The sequence below is a fragment of the Sinohyriopsis cumingii genome, chromosome 2 (assembly GCF_028554795.1).
Source record: "Sinohyriopsis cumingii isolate HCF-2022 chromosome 2, ASM2855479v2, whole genome shotgun sequence".
NCBI lineage: Eukaryota > Metazoa > Mollusca > Bivalvia > Unionida > Unionidae > Sinohyriopsis > Sinohyriopsis cumingii.
In genome coordinates, this window is record NC_142962.1 from 32,396,708 (window position 1) to 32,419,324 (window position 22,617).

Sequence of the window (22,617 nt, forward strand, 5' to 3'; positions counted from 1 at the left end):
TGAGAGACATAGCTTCCTACAGAGAATTTTATAATTTATCTGCTTGAAATACCTGGTTTCCTACAGAGTATTTTATAATTTATCTACTTGAAATACCTGGTTTCCTACAGAGTATTTTATAATTTATTTGCTTGAAATACCTGGTTTCCTGGTTTCCTACAGAGTATTTTATAATTTATCTGCTTGAAATACCTGGTTTCCTACAGAGTATTTTATACATTGATCTCCCTGTTGATACCTAGCTTCTTGTTGAGTATCTTGTGATTTATCTCTCTGAAAATACCTATTTTCACAAAGAGTACTTTGCTATTTATCTCCCTGTATATACCTAGTTTCCTACAGAGTATTTTGACATTTATTTTTCTGTGGATACTTAGTTCTCTAGAGTATTTCATTATGTATCTATCTCTAGATACTAGATACCTATGTATCCACAGGAAGATAAATGCAGTCCTTCCCAAAAGCTCCTAATGTATGGTCAAATAGAGCATGTTTTAACACAAAAGTTACAAAAGGTGACTCAGAGAAAGAAGCTTTTCATTTCTTAATTGGTGTTTTGGATGCACCAAGTGTTTGTTGCATTTGACATGCAGTAAAATACAAGAAATCATCGTTGTTACATTACACCTGATAATTCTCCACATGCAGTAAGATAATTTAAAAGTCATTATTTCTTGATTGTTAAATCAATTCCAAGAGAGTTGAATTCTTAGAGTGACTCATGTTCTGAAATGTGTCCTTGTGTAATTTTTATCAGATATCTTCCATTTGTTCACACTGGTAGGAGAACTTTTTTGTTTATTTGCACATTATTTTCTCACAAGCTTTTTTCAGAAAACATTGGACTAACATTGTTCATTGGCTTGACAAAAATAGTGACCCATTATTTAATGTAACTGCAGCTGTCATCACTTTAAACAGCCAGGAGCTTTCAAATACATGTACATATTTTTAAACAGTACGATAATAATTTGGACTGTTTGACTATGAAGTTGATAATATTCTTATTTTCCATATTTATTGCTTTGCTAAATTTTTTTGAGTGAGGATATCCTTATATATATATATATATATATATATATATATATATATATATATATATATATATATATATATATATATATGGCATAGATATACAAGTGTTTTGGCATGCTATTTTTTAAGAAAACATAAGTGTTATAAAGATGATGTGATAATGCTATATATCGAAACGGAGAGTTCTGACTATAAATATCACGTTTTAGGAGGAAGTTATCACATGGTATATTAAAATCCATACAGGATATGAAAATGCTATTGATTTACCAAACCAAAGAAGACCAGTATAATGACTTGATAATTGAGTTTCAGTAGCCCATCTCATCCCACAAATTGCATAGGTCAGGCAATCTTGGGTAATCAATTTGGCAATTTCAGAGACCATTCATATGCTTAGTATAGATGCATACATGGATTGCCTCCAAAAGATTGCAGATGGTTGACTTTGATCACACATGCCTTAATCTGCATGAAGGTTCTCTAGACTTTTATTACCATAAATCAATACAATCTTAAACAGATCAGTGACTCACAATCAAAGAGATTTTTGCATGGTACCACCTTGATTCTGGATGCCAAATGTGACAAGCTTGCATTTTTGTTTCTGTACTTTATGCCAATTTTACTTAGGTTGAAAACAGCTTATACAGCCTACTTTTAGTGGCCCTGATCTTGGCATTGATTTGTGTTTGAGGTAAAGAGAACCAGAGAACAAAGAGGCAATTAGCAATCCAGGATGGATTTCCATTTACTCCAGCACATCCTAAATTGACCTAGGGCAGAGAAAGTTTTAAAAAAATCTGTCTGTTATGAGGGCATTATCTGTGTTCTGTGCACAAGAATATTCAAGAAACTTATTTTAGAAACATTTACAAATGAGAAATATTGATTCATAATTAAGTTTAAGTGCTGTTCTGTTTGTCTGATAAGGCCTTTATGGTGATATCAAATTATTATAAGGCTTGAAAGAGCTGTAAACCTATAGCACATTAAAAAATGACTCCACCATACAGTTAAGTGTTACAAGTAGGACAGCTTGTGTGTCAAAATAAATATATTGTAAACAGCAACACACACAAGAGTATTTGATCATGTTAAGAACAAGAGAAAAAAAGTCTGTGTTTCCTGTAACCAGACAGGCTTCTAAAATCCCATGCTCTCCATTTTAATGGAGGGAGGGGTATTAAAATTAGATATTTAAAATACTTTGTAGTTCTTTAGTTCGACAAATGGAACTAATCAAGAATGTAAAAAGTCATAATTTTTACAAACTGAAACAAACAAATATTTACTGACCTCCTTTTTTCAAATCAGAGGAAACATTGATATGGTTTTTTTCACTACTTGGGCTAATCTGGTACTCATTATCCAAGAGCTAATTCAGGTGAAATATGTGTGTAGTTGTAGCTAGACAGTTTGACAGAGTCCATGAACATGCCATCTTTACATGAGGGGTAACAGTATACTAAAGGGCAACATATATTTGTCTTTCCTGTACATAGAGATTCTCAAAACTTAGACATCATCTCTACATAGACATGCCCTGTACATAGACATCTCCCTATATACATGGTCATTCCCTATACATAGACATTCCCTGTACATAGACATTTCCCTATACATTAACATCCCCTATACATGGTCATTCCCTATACATAGACATTCCTTGTACATAGACATCTCCATACATACATTGACATCCCCTATACATGGTAATTTCCTATACATAGACATTCCCTGTACATAGACATCTCCATACATACATGGACATACCCTATACATGGTCATTCCCTATACTTAGACATCCCCTATACATAGACGTCTCCCTATATCTATGGACATTCCCTATACATTGACATCCCCTGAAATAGACATTGCCTATATATAGACCTTCACAGCACATAGACATATCAAATGCATAGACATCCCCCAAAATAGAAGACTTTGGAGAATGTCATGATCATCGGTTGCTTTATTCAGGACATCCTAATACCATGCCATTAATAACAAATAATTTTGTCTAATCATTAACTGCGGACATTTAATCAATCATTCATGCCCTTCATACAACTTTCTTGGATGGACTTCTGGACAGGATTAGGGAAAAATAAATACCAAAGTGACTTTGATAAATACTTGCACCAATTGACTTCTTACATTAGCATTATAAATTGTGCCCAATTACCAATAACTGACCCCAAACCCATAGTAGCATCATACTGCCATGTATAGGGTTCAAGATTGCTTCATCTTTGATGGCTCAAAGCCAGGAATTTTGGATCTGGACCAGAAAGTTTTGGAAAGCAGCAGTTCATTTGGTTTAGGGTTTTTTGTTTTGTTTTTCTTTTTACTTTTTTTTTATTTTTTATACAGTGCTAGCTTTTTCAAAATGATTGTGTCAAAGTTTCTTGGAAATCTGTTCAGAGATAATGTTATAGACATAGAACTAAGCCCAGAATTAAAACTTGGTAACATTTTTTCAGGGTTCCTCAAGGGTAAAAATATCATCCCATTGAGAAACACTTGTTCAGCATGAATGTTGAAAGTATCAAGCAGTTTGAATAGCACATAGCCCTGGTAGTCACTGTATTTGTTTTACTCCGATTGAATAAAGATCTAGTAATTAGGTCATTTTTCAGCACGATGAATCTGATTATGTTCCTTATTCATACAATATTATGTCTGTCAATCTGGTTATTAAGGAAAAGTGCATCAACAGGAATCAATTCCATAGGTCTCTTTAGGGAAAAGTGCATCTGCAGGAATCAATTCCATAGGTCTCTTTAGGGAAAAGTACATAGCAGGAATCAATTCTATGGGTCTCTGTAAGAAAAAGTGCATATGCAGGAATCAATTCCATAGATCTCTTTAGGGAAATGTGCATATGCAGGAATCAATTCCATTGCTCTTTTTAAGGAAAAGTGAATCTGCAGGAATCAATTCCATTGGTATATTTAGGGATAAGTGTATTTACAGGAATCCACTGGTCATTTTTGGTTCTTTTTAGAGGAATTGTTGACATGTCAGTTAGGAGAATATAATATTTCACTGTTAAATGGCAGATTAGATTATACTGCTTTTAGTTGAGGATGAATTTATATGTCAATAGATGAAATTGCTTTTGGTGTCTGATCTTACACGGTTTGGTGTTTGGATCTAAATCCTATCCTTGACAAATTGTATAGTCATCACCTGAAAATGTTTACATTGTCATATCACTGTGCTCCTGCAAGTGTTAGAGTTACTGCCCTTTTTGACTTGCGGCTGAATGCTATCAATAATGGAATCTTGTGAAAGCAGCTAGAAGTTTTTTCATCAGCTTTAGAGCCTTAAGGAACCCTGGGTTCATGAGGTCCTTTGTCCTTCCCTTTTCTTCAGTTATTTATATATTACTTTCTTATTGCATCACCACAGTAAAGAACCTGTAGATGATGTTCTTGTAAATTACTGGAGTCCTTTCATACTAGTAGTTCATTTTCATACTAAACTGTTGTTGAATTATTTTCCCATACACTTGCTGAAAAAAAAAGGATAATAGTATATATCCATTGAATTGAAATACAATAGTTCTATCATCGATATTCCTTTTAAAGTGTAACACAGCTGCTGACAAAATGAGATATTTTTTCTTCTCATTTTGGTCATTTTGATGCCATTCTTTTTATATGCAATTTAAGCATTGTAATTATTCTGTTTTCTTGTTCATTCTGTAGGCTTAATCAAAGAAGCTATTTACATAAAGATGCTGAGGAAACATCCTATTGTCATTAATTTCAATTTAGTTTTTTCCTGTCCTAACTAACTTGATGGTATTTGTATTTCTATCAGACCATCAGCCATTATCAGTGTCATTGAGACATTCTTTAATTCTTTGTGATTCACTCACTTCAGAGTTCCATCATTAAGCAGGAAGTAATCGTGATTATTGATAAGCTTGTCAAAAAGCGTGAGTGAGAAAGCCATATGTCTTGATGACTTGGTGGATTTGTTCATAGTCAGGACACAGCACATGATAATATTCAATAGAGACAGCTATCTTTGTGTGAATTTTGTGATATTTGCATGTGCCTTTTTGAGTTTTACCGTTTTTTTAAAAAATGTACAAGTTGGGAAGCATGGAGAAAACAATGAAATAGTCTCAGTTTTCTGTGGATCACCATGAAAAATATATTATAGTCATCATCAGAAGACACATGTATTGACAGATCACATTGCTCAAGTAATTTTTGTTAGAGTTACAGCCCTTTTAATCTTTAAGCTGAATGCACTGTTAGATAGAATCTTGTAAACATACTTTGGTCATCATGTGAAGATTCACATTTTAAAAAATGACAGTGCTCCTGTAATTTTTTATTGAAGAATTATTGCTCTTTTTTATGTCAGTTTGGTTTTAGTGTATGACGAAATCACGTGAATGCAGCTAGTCTTAAATTTTTCATTGGATTGTTTTGTAGTAGCACTTTTAGGCACCTCAGCGTGATAATGGCTATAAGGTGCCAATGAATGGGAAATGTTTAATAAATGTAAAAATAATTGCATAAAAACAACAGGAAGATACACTCTTCCAAAAATAAATGTGAAGATGAAGATAAGCACATCAGAAAAAATTTAATATTCCATAGAGTGTATATAAAGCAAAATATAAAAGTAACACATCATATATAATTAAACATGATTAAATTTTTTTTGTAAAAAGTGTTTACATAAAAAGTAAGATTTTTTGGGGGTGGTACATCCATATTTAGTTGATTCAAGCATTTAATGGCAAAATTCTTCTGTATCCCAGGCTGAAATAACACCTTCAACAACAATGTGTTCCACTCTGAGTGGATACTGGCAATGTACACACTCAGGTTGAAGTTCCCTCTTAATTAAGGAAGCACGCACAAGTCGGGTATGATTATCTCGTGCTCATCTCTCTGATTTGTCATATTTGAGGGATGCCAGAAAATAGTTGTTGATCAAGAATTGCCATCACATACCATATTTATCCAATGATAAGCCGATACCTGATGACATACCCACCCCTATTTTCACAAATTGTGGCAAGTATTTATGTCCAATTTCTTTATGCCTGATAATAAATTAACCCACTACTTTTTGACAAATTTATTAGTCTAGCCCCTGGGCGTGTTATGGGAAACATCCAGTATGTTATTGCAGATTTATTTGTACACTTTTCTTAGATGTGCATAGGTTATACTAAGGAAAAAAGTTTATTTCCCTGCTGATGCGATGGAGCAATTGTTTGATAGCTGTAATTTCTGACAACATTGTTAATGGCTGACTAATCTTTTCCCCAAGGATATTTACATGTGAATATTGCTATTTGTTTTTCCCCACATATCTGTGTGGAGCTTCCAAAATGATGTGTTTCTGGGCAACAGTTCTGATTACACATGTCAAGTCTTGTCTTTAAGAGTATTTTCATTTTTGTGTTTCCATGGTAACATAATGTTTCTTTTGATAGCACATGGTTTATTTGCCTAATTTCAGTTGGGTGTCATGTAGATATTATATATTTTTTCTTTCCGCTGTAACAAAGTCCATAATTTAGAATATGTGTATTCTTCCTTATGTTTCCGTCATCAAAATTTAATTAAAACTGTTAATATATTTTTTGACTTTCTGTGTTTCTTCCTAAATTGCTTGTAAATGTGTCTGAAAATTTTGCAGACTTTTTTCTTCTTAGACTGTTAGCCAACTGCCATTATTGTTTTTTCTAGATAACAAATCTATCTTTACTTAAACCAGATGTGCATAAGGTGTTGACAGACCAGGTTATGTGGTGTTGGCTTGAAGTCATAGGAAGAAAGATCATTATGAACCCTGATCTACTGGTACATCATATAGATCTGGGTCTATCAGATCAGTATGCATGCAGTTTGGATGTGATTTGTACACAAGCTGATACAGAGAATGAATTTTCATTTAACTCATTAACGCCTGGAGGTTTTTGTCATTTTCGCCTGAAATGCAAGTAGGAAACACATTTTGTGGACTATTTCTGAATACATCCTAATACATCAACTTCCAAGTGATTTTCCATTAACCTAATTCTTACTTGTGTTAGAAACATTGTTTTTCAATGGCTATTTGGCTTGCACATGAGCAAAATGGTAAAAGTTGGAGTTCTCTTTTCTTTTTCTTTTTTTGCTTAACAGATCCGTCATTTTCGTATTGGGACCACTCTTTATTCCAAATGCCCATCTTATCTTACTTTTTGCAAAGGTTCATCTGTCTGTGTGCATTTCAGACTGGTCTGCCTTAGATCTGAGACCAAAAAGTCTAAAATCCAGACACAAAATAGGATTCTGACCACCGGTGAATTTTGGGTGGAAAAAAATTGGGTCCAAAAAATTAGGTTTTTCCCTCTGTATTTTGTAGTGCAACTAGAACTTCCAGATTATTTGGTATCATTGTAGAGCTACATCTGTCTGCCTTCTGTAATACCACCCACTTTTGTGTGTCATACATGATCTTGACGCTACAGAGCTTGGCAGTAGGCTACTACCCCCGCCACATAAATGCAGTGCTAGGAGTTAATGAGTTAAGCAACATTTTCATTGAAAATGAAATAAACCCAAAACATTGATGATTTGAAACAAGGAATAGCAACTTATTAATTGGCAGTTGTACACAAAAAAAAACATTACTTTGTTGCCTATTCAAGATTCAGTAGCTACTTAATTTTGAATAAGTCAGTGTCATGTATCAATCAGATTAAAATCATTGTCAGGTATCAATCAGATTGAAATCAGTATCATGTATCAATCAGATTGAAATCAATTTCATGTTTCAATCAGATTTAAATCAGTGTCATGTGTCAATCAGATTTAAATCAGTGTCGTGTCATTCAGATTAAAATCAATGTCGTGTCATTCAGATTAAAATCAATGTCATGTATCAGTTGGATTAAAATCAATGTCATTTATCAATTGAATTAAAATGTATCAATAGGATTTAAATCACTGGCATGTATCAGTTTGGATTGAAATCAGTTTCATGTTTCAATCAGCTTAAAATCAGTGTCATGTGCCAATCAGATTAAAATCAATGTCGTGTCAGTTGGATTCAAATCAATGTCATTTATCAATTGGATTAAAATGAAATGTATCAATAGGATTTAATTAATGGCATGTATCAGTCAGATTAAAATCAATATAATTTATCAGTCAGATTAAAATCAATGTCATGTATCAATCGAATTGAAATCATTTTCATGTATCAATCAGATTGAAATCAATGTCATGTGTCAATCAGATTAAAATCAGTGTCATATATTAGTCGGATTCAAATCAATGTCATTTATCAATTGCATTAAAATGAATGACATGTATTAATAGAATTAAAATGAATGACATGTATCAATAGGATTAAAATGAATGTTATGTATTGAGAGGATTAAAATCACTGTCATGTATCAATTAGGTTATAGTCAGTATCATGTATCAGTCAGATTAAAATCAATGTCATGTATCAGTTGGATTAAAATCAATCCACTGTATAAATTGGATTAAAGACAGTGCCATGTAACAAATGGATTAAATTCAATGACATTATAAAGTGGCTTAAAATCAATGACATGTATCTATTATATTAAAATCAATGACATGTATCTATTATATTAAAATCAATGACATGTATCTATTATATTAAAATCAATGACATGTATCAATAAGAATAAAATCAATGTCATGTATCAGATTAAAATCAATGACACGTATCAAGTGGTTTAAAATCAGTGTAATGTATCAATCAGATTAAAATCAATGACATGTATCAATAAGAATAAAATCAATGACATGTATCAGATTAAAATCAATGACACGTATCAAGTGGTTTAAAATCAGTGTAATGTATCAATCAGATTAAAATCAATGACATGTATCGATAAGAATGAAATCAATGTCATGTATCAATCGGATTAAAATCAAGATCTCAAACATTGTAGAGACCTGATATGCACCAATGAAAGTTCATATTTTAATGAAATTTCACGTCGACACATTTTTAGTTGTGTATCAGATAAAATGTAACATTATGTTCCGATTTTTGTTTTTCATTTTCAGTCATAAGAAAGTTGTAATTTGATTGGTGAACCTTAAAATTCAGCAGAACATGACCGTTTATCAGTGTCCAAAAGATTTTCTTTTAATAAGTGTAGACCGGGTGATAGAATAATGATAATGTATCACTAGTCAGTATAAATTTATTTGCAGATGTAAGGTAGGTAGCAATTAAACCTACAACATATAAAGCAAAAATCAAGTACAAATACAAACATAAATTACAATAGAGACAATACAACCTCACACAATTCGTATGTGATGCAAATCTCATGTATACTTATTAACTATCTACAGTTAGTCCTAAGACGTAAGTGTAATAACTAGCTTATATTTCTCGCAAAAGAAATATAATATATACATGTATATGTAAATATAGATTTGTAGATTTATAATCTACAAATACTGCTACCTACTAAAGAGAGTTTCACAACTGCTCTCAGCGAAAACTTCTGATAGACTGAGAAAGGAGAATAAATTGGTGAATTAATAATATGTTCCAGAATGCAATGCACACGCTATTATGGTAAATAATTTTATTCTGTCATTCGCTTACATATTCATGCTATAGGATGTTTTGAGACAACCTTTAAAAACGTACTCTACTGTATATAGTAATGAAGTATGGCAGGCTGTACACTGTAAACATACATACATATATACAAGCACACACACACACACACACACACACACACACACACACAAGCAAGACAATATATACAACAGATAAAACATTTATGTCCAATATAACACTGGCTAGAAAAGTTTATCTCAGTTTTAACCTGTCCTTACTGCTCGTTGACTACTGAATCACATGACATCTTATAGATCATTGAAAAATTAATCTTCAGAGTGATGAGTGATTCAGATTGAAAGACATGGCTGTTTTTGGATGAATGAATAAGGAATTTCCTTTCAGTTTATGGGCCATTCAGTATTGAAGTCCCTGGCTGTTTTTGGTTGAATGAATAAGGAATCTCCTTGCAGTGTATGGGCCATTCAGTGTTGAAACACCTGGCTGTTTTTGGATCAGTGAATAAGGAATTTCCTTGCCTTGCAGTTTATGGCCCATTCAGTGTTGAAGTCCCTGGCTGTTTTTGGATCAATGAATAAGGAATCTATTTGCAGTTTATGGGCCATTCATTGTTGAAGTCCCTGGCTGTTTTTGGATGAATGAATAAGGAATTTCCTTGCAGTTTTATGGGCCATTCATTGTTGAAACACCTGGCTGTTTTTGGATCAATGAATAAGGAATTTCCTTGCCTTGCAGTTTATGGCCCATTCAGTGTTGAAGTCCCTGGCTGTTTTTGGATCAATGAATAAGGAATCTATTTGCAGTTTAGGGCCATTCATTGTTGAAGTCCCTGGCTGTTTTTGGATGAATGAATAAGTAATTTCCTTGCAGTTTATGGGCCATTCAGTGTTGAAGTCCCTGGCAGTTTTTGGATGAATGAATAAGGAATTTCCTTGCAGTTTATGGGCAATTCATTGTTGAAACACTTGACTGTTTCTGGATGAACGAATAAGGAATCTTGATGCAGTTTATGGGCCATTCATTGTTGAAGCACCTGGCTGTTTCTGGATGAATGAATAAGGAATCTCCATGCAGTTTATGTGTCATTCAGTGCTGATTAGTCCCTGGCTGTTTCTGGATAAATGAATAAGGAATTTCCTTGCAGTTTATGGGCCATTCATTGTTGAAACACCTGACTGTTTCTGGATGAACGAATAAGGAATCTCCATGCAGTTTATGGGCCATTCATTGTTGAAGCACCTGGCTGTTTCTGGATGAATGAATAAGGAATCTCCATGCATTATTTGGTTATTTAATACTGAAGCACTTGGCTATTTACAGATTATGGAGAAAAAAGGAATATCCTGGCAGTTTTTGGTCTGTTTAATATTGAAGCATCTGGCTCTCTTTTGGATGAGCAAATAAGGGATCTCTTGGCATTATTTGTATATTGAATAGTAAAGCACCTGGCTTTTTGTGGATGGTTGCATAAAGAATCTCCTGGTAGCTTTTTTTTAAAATTTGATATATTGAGTATTTAAGCATGTGACTATTTATGGATGATTGAATAAAGAAGCTCTTGGTAGTTTTTTGGTCTATTTAATAAATTTAGCATGTGACTAATTATGCATGATTAGATAAGGGCCCTCTTGGTATTATTTTGGTCTATTGAATATTTAAGCATGTGACTATGCATTGTTGAATAAGGAATCTCCTGGCAGTCTCTGTTATGTTTGGTACCATGCTTAACTGGTCATATGCCAAACTGACAATGTTCGATCTAGCAATGCATGTGGAAATAAAACATCAGGGTAAAAAGTGAGTACATAAAGATTTTCAAATGTTTTGGCCTTCGGAGGTAGGAAAATTTGCATTATGTTAGTCACGTCTTAAAAACACAGTTCTCTGGATTCTGGGGATGTGAATGTGATGCTGCAGCAAGAACTGCTTTTGAGCCATGTCATGAAGGGATAAGTGTTCGTTAATTACCAGTAAATGGTGATAATTATAATAATGAAGATAAAAGTGAAGAAAATGATGAATAAAGTGATGTGAATTTATGATCCCAAAAGCAGTATTTTAGAAGGAATGCATTCTGGGTACTATCTAAATGAATGAGCTTTACCACCATTCATCCCACATCTCCCACTCATTGGTGTCATTAGGTGCTGGAGTCCAAGGATTTACTCTGGCAGCTTTGCCACTAGTACCCGCATATATTCAGTACATCCGTACATGTAAATGTTTTTGAAGTAAAAAAATTTATATAAAAAAACACTATTTTTTTGGAAAACCCTTGTACTTGTAAAAGCAATGAACACACTGCCCACTAGGTCCTACAGGTATTGTGGGGCCAGAAACATCCTGTTAGATTTCCTCTAGATATGCCTGGCATATACCTTGATTGAGAATATTGATGAAAAGACAGACTTATGTTCTGCAACAAATAAGGGCACAACTCGGTCAAAATGAAACTTTTTTGATGCAGACTGTCTTAGTCCAAAATGAAGTCACTTTTAGGATTGTGCTTTTAATGTGTACTGATAATAAACCAGAATCCAGTTTGTTCTGGGGTAGTAGCAACAAACTATTAAAGTCGCCAGTTTTAGGCAACATAGTGTTTCAGGATTGTTTCAGTCATATCGTGTTTTAGTAGAGTATCTGTATTCTATAGCTGGTGATGATCAGCCTCAGACAGGAGAGAGAAATTCTATTCTGCTGTACAAAGTGCAATCAGTAGTAAATAATTTTAAAGCTGCTTTAAAAACATGGTCTCATTCGTGCAGAAAAAGTAAGAGTGAATGTGAGCACATTTCCTTTTAAAGATAGGCTCCTTTCAAATAACAATTCTGGCTATACTAGGCATGTGCAACTTTCTTGAGAGTGGAGGCTGGGTAGCAATTTTTAAATGTGCCCATATGATTTACGTAGCTTGAATGTTATTTTTGTAGATTGTTTAACTGGAACTGGTCTTGAGAATATGCATTGCAATTTGTATTGTGCCATCTGTATTCTTCATTTGTTTTGACACAGTTTTGATATATGGGGCAGTTTGTTGCCATATATAGAAGGTCTTCGTAGATGCATATCATTGAAGTCTCCAGGATTATGTGACAGAGGTGACATGCTTTTCCAAAAAAATGTAGGTGTGCTCATGGTAATGGATTGGAAAGACCAAACACATTTATGAAATCATCTAGTTATTTCACAAAAAGTGCAGAACTGAATGGGAGTTTCTGAATAAGCAGAATCTGTCCCAGATTTCACCACTGACCTCTAACCCAGAATTTGTTGCCATTATGGTGTGTGTGTGTGTGTGTGTGTGTGTGTGTGTTAATGAAACCACTCATTAAATGTTTTTATAGGATCTATCATAGACTTTAAATGCTGAAGTTAGAGATAAGATTTGTTGGCTTTAATTAGTGTATTTTTGTAGGAAATAGGGATTTTGTATTTGATCTTTGGCAAAAATACATATTTGATGTGACGAGTGTGATTTGAGATTTAAAGCAGTTGTAACTTGTTGACAATTTATTGATCATCATTTGAATATTTATGGTAGTGTGTGAAAGAAGCACAAAATTACTCTGCCAAAGTGACAGGGATTCCTTAGTAGATTAAGCATGTAACTGCAATTTTGCCTTGAAGTCTTATTACTGTAGTTAGATCTGCTACCCCCCAACCCCCCATATGAAGCTGTGGGATGCCATATAACAATCACCCTATCTGTCCACTCATACTTTGTGTAATTATGAAGGATAAGCAACCCTTATACATAATGGGATGCCATTTGATCTGTGAAATTGGCATGGCAACCACTCAAGCAACTATTGGGGATGTGGGTCCAATTTTCCCATTCAACAACCATTACTTAATTACCATTGGGCCTCAGAATTAAGTTTTGCCGGAGGTAGAATTTCTTGCTGCACCACTGTTCATTGAAAAATTACCTATAACATGTACATGTGCCTTTTAAAAGGTTTTTCTTTTCAGGCCCAGTTTAGATTGAGTTCTTGCCATATTTTAAATAAATTGAAGATCTCCCAACAACATAGCTCAAGAACCATTCAACATATTCTGATGTAATTTATAGTGTGCATTGTCTCATAGACATCTCTGTGCCCATTTATGGGGTTGTCTTATCAACCCCATTTTGGATGCAGTTAGCTTTACTTTTTATAGAGGTATGACTCTTGACAATTAACTTCATATCTTTGCATGGGATTTTGCCCTGTATAGTTTGGCATAAAGATTACCTCATAGATTTAGATGTGCCTTTTATGGGTTTTGCCATGTTATTTTGGATAGAGTTATGGCTCATGATAATTAACTTCTTATAATCCTTTGTGATGTTGTTTGGCAAAGGTCAAAAACCATGCAGAATATTCTGATGTAGTTGGCATGAACAAGGTTTCATAAGCATACATGTGCATTTATGTGATTGTTGTTAACTACTTTGTGGTGACATAGCTGTGTTCCTTATTTAGCATATTCGTGTCATCATATGGGACTTGGATGATGCTTACATTCAGCATAATTCAAGATCCATTCAGCAGATTTTGATGTGAGCATTGGGTTTTTTTACCTATGTGTCTCATCTACTCCATTTTGGAAAGAGTTATGTCTCATATCCATCCACTATGTATCCTAAATTTTAAATGGAATGACAGCAGTAATGTTGTTTGTATTGGTGAAACCTTGAAAGAGTTGGATACCAAAAACAGCTTTCACTTACTGATCACATCTGAAAAAAAAAACAGTCATGTGACCACACACTGCTGTGTAATGGAGTTTTCAAAATGGCTTGGAGCTGCTGATCATATCTTCAAATTTTTTTCAAAGAGGTTTCCACTTATCACTCATCATTATCATTCTCAGAAAAATTAGATCAAAGTAACATATAGGTTCCTGCTAGCTCAGCATATCAGCACTTTGGCCTTAGAGAAAGCTGATGCCAAAGATTTTCCTATTATGAGGGTCAGAAAGAATTCAGATCTTTGATGTCAGTATCTGGCAATGGAGTATACTGTTTTTTGGTGGCAAGGATGTACACTTGTGCTGACAAGTTGCAAGCCTCATTGTAGATGTTTCTGGAATAAGCATTGGGTCTTGAACAAGTTGTGAAACACATCATGTGATAGCCAAAGTAAGGGCAAACCCTTTAAAGCTGTTTAACATGTAATAAAGGTGAGTTAGTTTCAGACAAAACATCAATAAGTTCCTATTTTTTTTAAACATTGTAAACATTTGGCAAATGTAGATCTTTAGATAAGCAGACATGTCAAACAGAATAGTATAGTCATATCTAATCTTAGATAATTATATAATTAAATTGGTTATTTCAATATCCCCTTTCGCATGACCCCAGAATGGTGCAGTGGGGGAAACAATGAAAAGACATCTCCACATGCCCATTTGTGGGTATGTTTGTAAATGAAAATAGTGCCTGTTTGGTGTGTTACTTTTTTAGGTTCTTACAAAAAGTAACAAAAATGGAGTGAAGACAACAAGCTTTGTAAAATTTAACAAAATAATTTATTTCCCTTGAAAAATAAGGTAAAATGAGAAAAAGAACATAGGGTTCTATGAACCAAATCCAAAAATAATCCAAGAATAATCCAAGAATTAAAAAATAGAAGTCCTAGTAATAAAAAGTCCTAATGAAATTGAGTTCAAATCCCAATGAAATCCAAAATGGAAGGTGATGGGTACTGTGGTCAGCATTGTACTGATGTGTCAACAGTTCTTTGTTGAATCACAGAAAATAATATAACAGTGTTTGAATCTTGTGTAAATTTCAATAACTGTCCTTGTCCAAAAATTAATTTAGAGCACTAGTATTTCCAGGGAAAACAAACTTAAAATCCAAATAAATTGAAGAAAACAAAATAATTAACCCAAAACTGGTCACAACATAAAACACTAACTTCTCAAGTGTTAAGGCACTAATGACTATTCTTTCTCAAAACATCAATAATAAATATAGCTACAACGCAAAACAGATGCCCGGATGTGGGTCAGTCCTCTGGAAAAACCAGAGTTTGTAACAATTGCTACATGTTATTTGTCACATGCTCCAAGTATAGCCTTGATGCCACTTTATTAATCTTACTCTGAGAAAGAATAAAAAAAATAAAATAAAAAAACGTTGTTTACTACAGCTCTTACTGGTTCTGAATCAAGATCAGGAACTAGGTCAGCATTAAATACAATGTCTCTATGAAGTTGTTTACATCAAAATTAAAAATTAAAATCAGTCAGAACTGAACTGAATTTCTGGACAATATCAAATCCAGTAAATAAAGTTACATTACAATAACATTTTAAAACAAACAATTAAATTAAATTAAATCAAATATACAAAAAAGGTGGTTTAAGTTTTCTTTAGTCATTTATAAACAAATTGTACAACTTGGCTTTGCTTAGGTTGGGGGAATTCCATTTTGAATTTAAGGGTTCAAGAGTCAAAGGTCAGGGTTACTACAGGCAAATGGTCAGTTTAAGATTCCTTCAGGTGTAGTGTATGCTGCCTTTGGTTAGGAAGCTTACATTGTATTGATGGGTCAAAAGGCCAGATATGGAAGTAACTGTAAACCAAACATTTTCATTTTACTTTTATGTCAGGTTTGTTAAGATTCAAGGTCACTTTAGTTTAAATGGTACCTGTGGTCTCTCAATAACTCAAAACTATTTGCTGCGATTTTGCATAGACGTTTTTTTCATACTGTCTATGGATCTGGGATAGGGCAGTTATCAGTTATCTGGTGTTAAAAAAATATAAGTTCAAGGTCACGGTGACCAGAATTCATGGTTACAGTAGGTACAATGTATGTATTTCTCTTTTATTGTCACATGTATAATGTATGTATTTCTCTTTTACTATCACATAATAGCATAAAAACGGAATTCAGTCCATGTTTCTGGCCCACATAATATTTGGACTGCCCTTTGTTAGGTGCAACTTCTTGCCTGTGACATGTGCCTTTTTGTGATGACTATTTGTATTTTGGCCATTTCATTTTGAATTCCAGAAATCACTTCAACTTTGTAAAGCAGGTTTTCATCATTATTGTCAAACCCATGTTAGGAGGAAAGCTTGACATACCTGTCACTTTTCTGCTGCTAGGAATGGCAACAACATTGGTGTTGGCATGAACAGCTACGGTTTTGGTTCAAGTTTTTAATTTTCATATATGTTCTTAAACCACTTGAGAGAATCTTGTCATACTTAGCATGAATTATTGAATTATTATTAAGCTACGACAATTTATCATGTTACTTGCTTGCTTGCTTGCACCTTTGACTTTGGTTTCTAGATCAGTCATACAATTTGTGTTTAAGCCTTGGCTTTTTTTTTTTATCTGCTTTATTTTTCTAAAACTGCTCAATGGATTTTGTTCATTCATTGATGAACTATCATGAAGCTAAGACAGTTAATTCTTTGTCACAGTTGTCTCTTGATCTTTGGTCATGGTAACTGAATTAGAAACTCTGCTTTTTATTAATGTTTTTTTCTGTATCTTTTATTTTCCTTAAAAAAATCCATTTGCAGATGGATTTTGTTCATACTTGGGACTGGTCATTATGGCACGGGACTGGTCATTATGGCATGGGACTGGTCATTATGGCATGGGACTGGTCATTATGGAGCTAAGACAATTCACTTGTATTGCCTAAATCTAATAATGGATTTTGTTTATACCTAGGATGAGTCATTAGGGACCCAAGACAATTTATTCTGTGACATCATCACTTAAACTTTTGACCTTGCAGTCTCTAAATTTGTTATTATGATCAGTTTTTACTTTTGAGAGAAGGGCTACCCGGCCCAGTTTTCACATGATATTGATGCTAGGGGAGATCAAAAGAAATGTGATAAATATATTCAGTATATTATGTTTGGAACTTAAACACTGCTTCACATTTATTTTTACTTAGATTTGTCTGCTGTTTGTGTGGTCATGGACCAAAGCAAGCTCAGGTAAAAATGCAAGAACTATATTCAGGTTGTATGTGAAATTCAGATATTTAATAAATAATTCACAAAACTGGCTAGATTAAGTATAATATGATTGAGTCACATGAGATTTGAACCATAGCAAGAAATTATGGGCCTCATGCAAAACTTAATTCTGGGGCCCCATCCAAATTAAAAATGTAGTTTGATGGGAATTCTGACCCCTTAACTTTTCCTGGGCCCCCAGGCAGTTGCATGGTTTGCATGGGTGGTTGCTGCACCACTGACCTTATTTAATATTGGTATGTAAAATAGTGAAAATTTATCATGACTACTTTTCTAACTTCAGGAGGTGCTTCATGTTGCCCAGGCAGAGATGCAGTTGGCGGCATCGACTGCATTTCTGCAGATTTTGCAGAAAGAGCTGGTTCCCATCCAGAACTACACTCAGACATTCCTGCAGACCATTTTGTCTAGCATTGACAGCAAGGATCCAGGTCAGTATCAGTTTTACAATATTAGGAATGTTATTTTGAGGTTATCTTTGAAGGTTAGGCCAAATAATAAAAAATTGTTTCATTAAGGTTACATTGAAAAAAAAGTTTAGGTTAGGTAGGTTGGTACAGACTTTTTCTTTTGAACTGAATGGATTTAAATGAAGCATAAACCAGAAGATATCCCATAATTCAGATTGTAGTTACGCCCTTTTGTAAATAAGGTTTTTCTCCTGATTTTTTTTCTGATTTTTAAAAAAAATAAAATGTAGGGATGGCAGGAAAATATTGGGTCAGTCAGGTAACAAGAACCATACCTTTTGTATTTGGCCTTATCATGTTCCATCAGTAATAGACCCTGACTACTGCATTATAATAAGGGAGAGTTGTACTTTGTTTAAAGATGGTGGATGAAAGTGATTTTGGCCATAATGTTTTACCAAAAGTATGACTCAGTTATCTGCATAGAAATTATCAGACGTGTTTTATTAAAGCATAGACGTTGTAAAGGAATTTCACCTTCGATTTATGCTCAAGGATCTTTTAAGGCTCAGAATTGCCTGAGATAAGTTCTTATAGTCAAAGAAAATGTCATGGCACAGAAATTGAATTCTAATTCATATTTCAGATTTGTAATCCATACAGTTTCACAGTGCCACTGAAATTTCCTCTGCTAATTTACACAGTGGACCCTGTGCAATTGGGGGTGTGTGTGTGTGTACAGAATGTTACACCAGATATGGTATTGAACTGGAATGCTCGGTGTCAGATTCATCATAAAGGCACAGACTAAATTTTACAGCTGCATTTATCAGGGAGTTGCAATATTCCTGGACCCGATTAAGCAGGTTTCACTTGAACAAATGGCATTTCACAGTGTGGGGAAAAATTTCACATAGTTTTGGACCACATTACACTCTTGCTTCCTGACTTCTAGTCCTCAAAAAGAATAATTTGTTTTTCACACTAAAGATTTATTCTTGGTTGATATTTGGTACCAAAAGGCTTTATCTTGCAAGTGTTTTCATAAAAAGTTGACTAAGTAAATCTGGGAATGTCATGAAGTAAGGATCATTTCATTTATGAGCAACTAGTATACATAATTAGGGCACTCAGCTTGTAGTTTCTCTGCATTTGTTTTTATGGATCACCATGCGGAACAAATCCAGCCTGATCTGATTTAGTGAATTTCACAGAATATTTTGCTTAACTCTAACATTCCTGCACAAGTACATTAACTGTATATAAAAACTAATAGAATCCTCCATGCGCAACAGAGTAGGATAGGAAACTTCTACCCAAGGGACAGAGTACTGTGTAAGATGCAAGGCTTTGTCAAGTGTCTGATCCAGAAGGTGGAGTTTCCTATCCAACAATGATGCATGATGAATTATTATGTTTCTCACAATGCTGAAAGAAAAATGAGGGTCTGTGTTAGAATGGTGTATTGTGAATGCTGATGCAATTTTAAAACAGCAAAACACCCATTAAAATACTCCTCATCTTATGATTGAGTTTTTAAAACAAGATTTACATTGTGAAAAATTCAAATTTTAAGTAATGCTTAAACACATCAACATTCAAAGAACAGTGGATGAGAATGACAAGGTATTGGCAATACACACCATCATAGCAAGCTTGATCAGTACAAAACAGCTTGTTTGAAGATGCATGTATTAAATGTGTTGTTGTTGTTGTTGTAGGGTTTAACGCCATTTTTCAGCACATAATAGGTTATACACAGTGGCCAGTATTAATGGTGGAGGAAGAACCCAGGAAAACCCCGGAAAGAACCACCGACCCATGAGAAGCTACTGGCAAGCTTTCTCACATACCCACATTGGATGAATCCAAGACTCGAACTGGCACAGACAGGTGAGATGACAGTGATCTGTAATGGAGAGTGCTTTAGACCACTCGGCCACTGGGGGCCCCATTAAATGTGTTGCAGTTAACATTTAATTTATTATTGTGAAAGTGTGATGTGATTTGGATTTTTAACGTAGCTTTAGCAATTTTTGAGTCATATCGCTACAATGTCAGCAGTGTGGCAGTTTATAGTGGTGTCTAGCACTGGAGCATCATGCCGCAGACATGTAGAATGATGTCCCACCCAGTCACATTATCCTGACACCAGGCCGACCAGTACTAACACTAACCTCTTAATGATGAACACTAAGTGAGGCAGCTGTTAGTGCCATTTTTATAAGTCTTTAGTATGACTTGAGCGGGGATCAAAGCCACGACCTCCTGCATCTGAGGCGGACACTCTAATCAAATAATGATGAAAATAAATTTGATAGTTTTTCTCAGTTTCGATGCACCATAAGTGCACTATAGCTTATATTATGAATGTTGGATATAATATTCTGAAAAATAGATGATGTTATATTGGCCATGATTGTTCTGCACTCAGAGTCACAATCATCCACACAAAGGAATGTTGGAAAAGACATTCCTGCAGATTGTATAATTGATTAAAGGTGGTTGAAAGGTATGAATTTTAAAAATTGTGTATCAGGACAATCCCAATAATTTGACTTTTATTCTTTGGTTCTTATTACAAGTGTTATGCTGTTATTTTAAATAAAGTATTTTGGAATCCTTCAAAAGATAAAATGAAGTAGAGAATAATCATAATACCATATATACTTGCTTATAAGTTGAGTTAAACTGCAAATACCTTATATCCTGATCTGCTGTAGCATAATGTGCCTGCAGATCAGTCTTTGTTGTTTGTTCTACTGATTACTCCTATCAATCTGCACAGAACCAGATCTGCCACTGCATTATGCACTGGCAGATTGGTAGTTGGTAGTTGCACTCATCTTATAAGCACATTTATATGGTATTCTTAATTCTGATTAGTAATTCCCCTTCCTCAACCTTTTGTTTGATTTTATTTGTGGTTTGGAGGACATCAAACAACCAAATCCAGGAACATGGTTGTGATAAATGTTTTGATCTATAAGACGTATTGTTTTATTATGCAATAGTAAAAACACATTGAGTGACTTTGCAGTTTTGTAGCACCAAAATACAATGAGGTTACAGATTTTGTTGATTCAGTTTGTTAAAATCTAGGTCAGTATAAATAAATATTGCATTTTGTGAATTAAGGTCAAGAGCTAACATGTAGAAGGTTAAATTACTAGGTCATTTATTAATCATTATAGACTCTGATCCGCTGATGCATTACACATTGACAGACCATGGTCTATATTGTTTGCAGTTTTGGAGGGAATGATTTGTTTATCCAGCTCAGGGAGAAGGAATGGGGGGGGAGGGACATGTCACGGAAATAAGCATGCACAGAATGTGCAGTCACAGTTATATGACTTAATGATTTATCAATTAGTTTTTCCTTCCCAAAAAAACAAAGCCTGAAGTGACAGTGAAAAGGAACAGTCAGAAAAATTATCAGCAGTTATCAGCATTTGGTATCATAACTTTGACAGATAATGTTGAAGATTCTATGCATTATCTGTTAAGATTTCAGCGATACATGGATCTCCTGTCTTCATTTCTCCTTACAGCAGCTTCAACTATATATATAAAAACTATGACTTGCATGGAGTATATATGGATTGCAGAAATAGTTACCATCTGCAAATTGCATACATGTACCAGTAATGTGCATGAAAATTAGCAGCAATTTTAAAAAAAATAAATTATGATACATTGGAACTCAAAGCGATACACCTCTTCAGAGTTTGGAAGATGGAATGGGGGGGATTAAGGGGTATTTTACTGGCAGGTGAGACAGATTTTTGTAATTAATGTATGTTGGCTGCTATTGATGTCAGAGCAGGGACTGATTTGAGGGATAAATAGAAATTGTGGCAGGGAGGGATATAATTCTTATTAGCATGTTAGAAAGGATTTATTAATAAATGCATTTGAGATGCAGTTTACAAAAGAAATCACACTTAAAAGCTTAAATATTATGTAAAATAAACAGGTAAGCAGTATAGTTCATGCTAAGCAAGAGATAAAAATAGAAGAATATAAATTTCTTTGCATACTGTTATTAACCCAAATGAATAAATATTCCAATTTTTAGTAGGGCTGTTGCAAGTTTTGTGCTGGATGAAACAGCGGCCTGGGCTAGCATTGCCTTTAGCACCACCACTCCCATCCACCCCACAAAAATTCCACAAATTCTGCTAAATGACACCCACACCGAACTTCACCATCTCACCAGTGACACCCAATCACCTGGGACTTTTGGCCCCAGGTGGTCACCTATATCACCGCCCCTAAACTTATTTTCAACATTTGTAATCTTATTTCTGGACTCAAAGTATGTTTTTTTTAAGGACAATGAAAATATTTTATTTTAAGTTGCAACTAAACATAGGAATGTTTAACATATAATAAAAAACTGGTGATTGAGTACTCAGCTATCAGAACATGAAACCAATTTAATTACACTTGCTATCATGTGTATTACTGAAGATTTCTGTAGACAGTAATAGAAACATCTGGTATGCTCAACACCACTTTTCCAAAACAAAGAAATTGGTTAGCTTTTTGAAGGTCATG

At 34.2% G+C, this 22,617-nt stretch overlaps 1 protein-coding gene across 6 annotated transcripts in view; it reads left to right on the forward strand.

The window, feature by feature from the left end:
• Nucleotides 1-22,617, forward strand: part of LOC149804578 (serine/threonine-protein phosphatase 4 regulatory subunit 4-like) — a 256,122-nt gene that overhangs the window by 124,897 nt on the left and 108,608 nt on the right. For all 6 annotated transcript variants that reach the window (XM_089941767.1, XM_089941759.1, XM_089941784.1 and 3 more), the window contains one exon: nucleotides 17,928-18,075. In XM_089941767.1, the coding sequence (XP_089797893.1) occupies nucleotides 17,928-18,075 (148 nt within the window). The remainder of the gene's footprint in view (nucleotides 1-17,927; nucleotides 18,076-22,617) is intronic.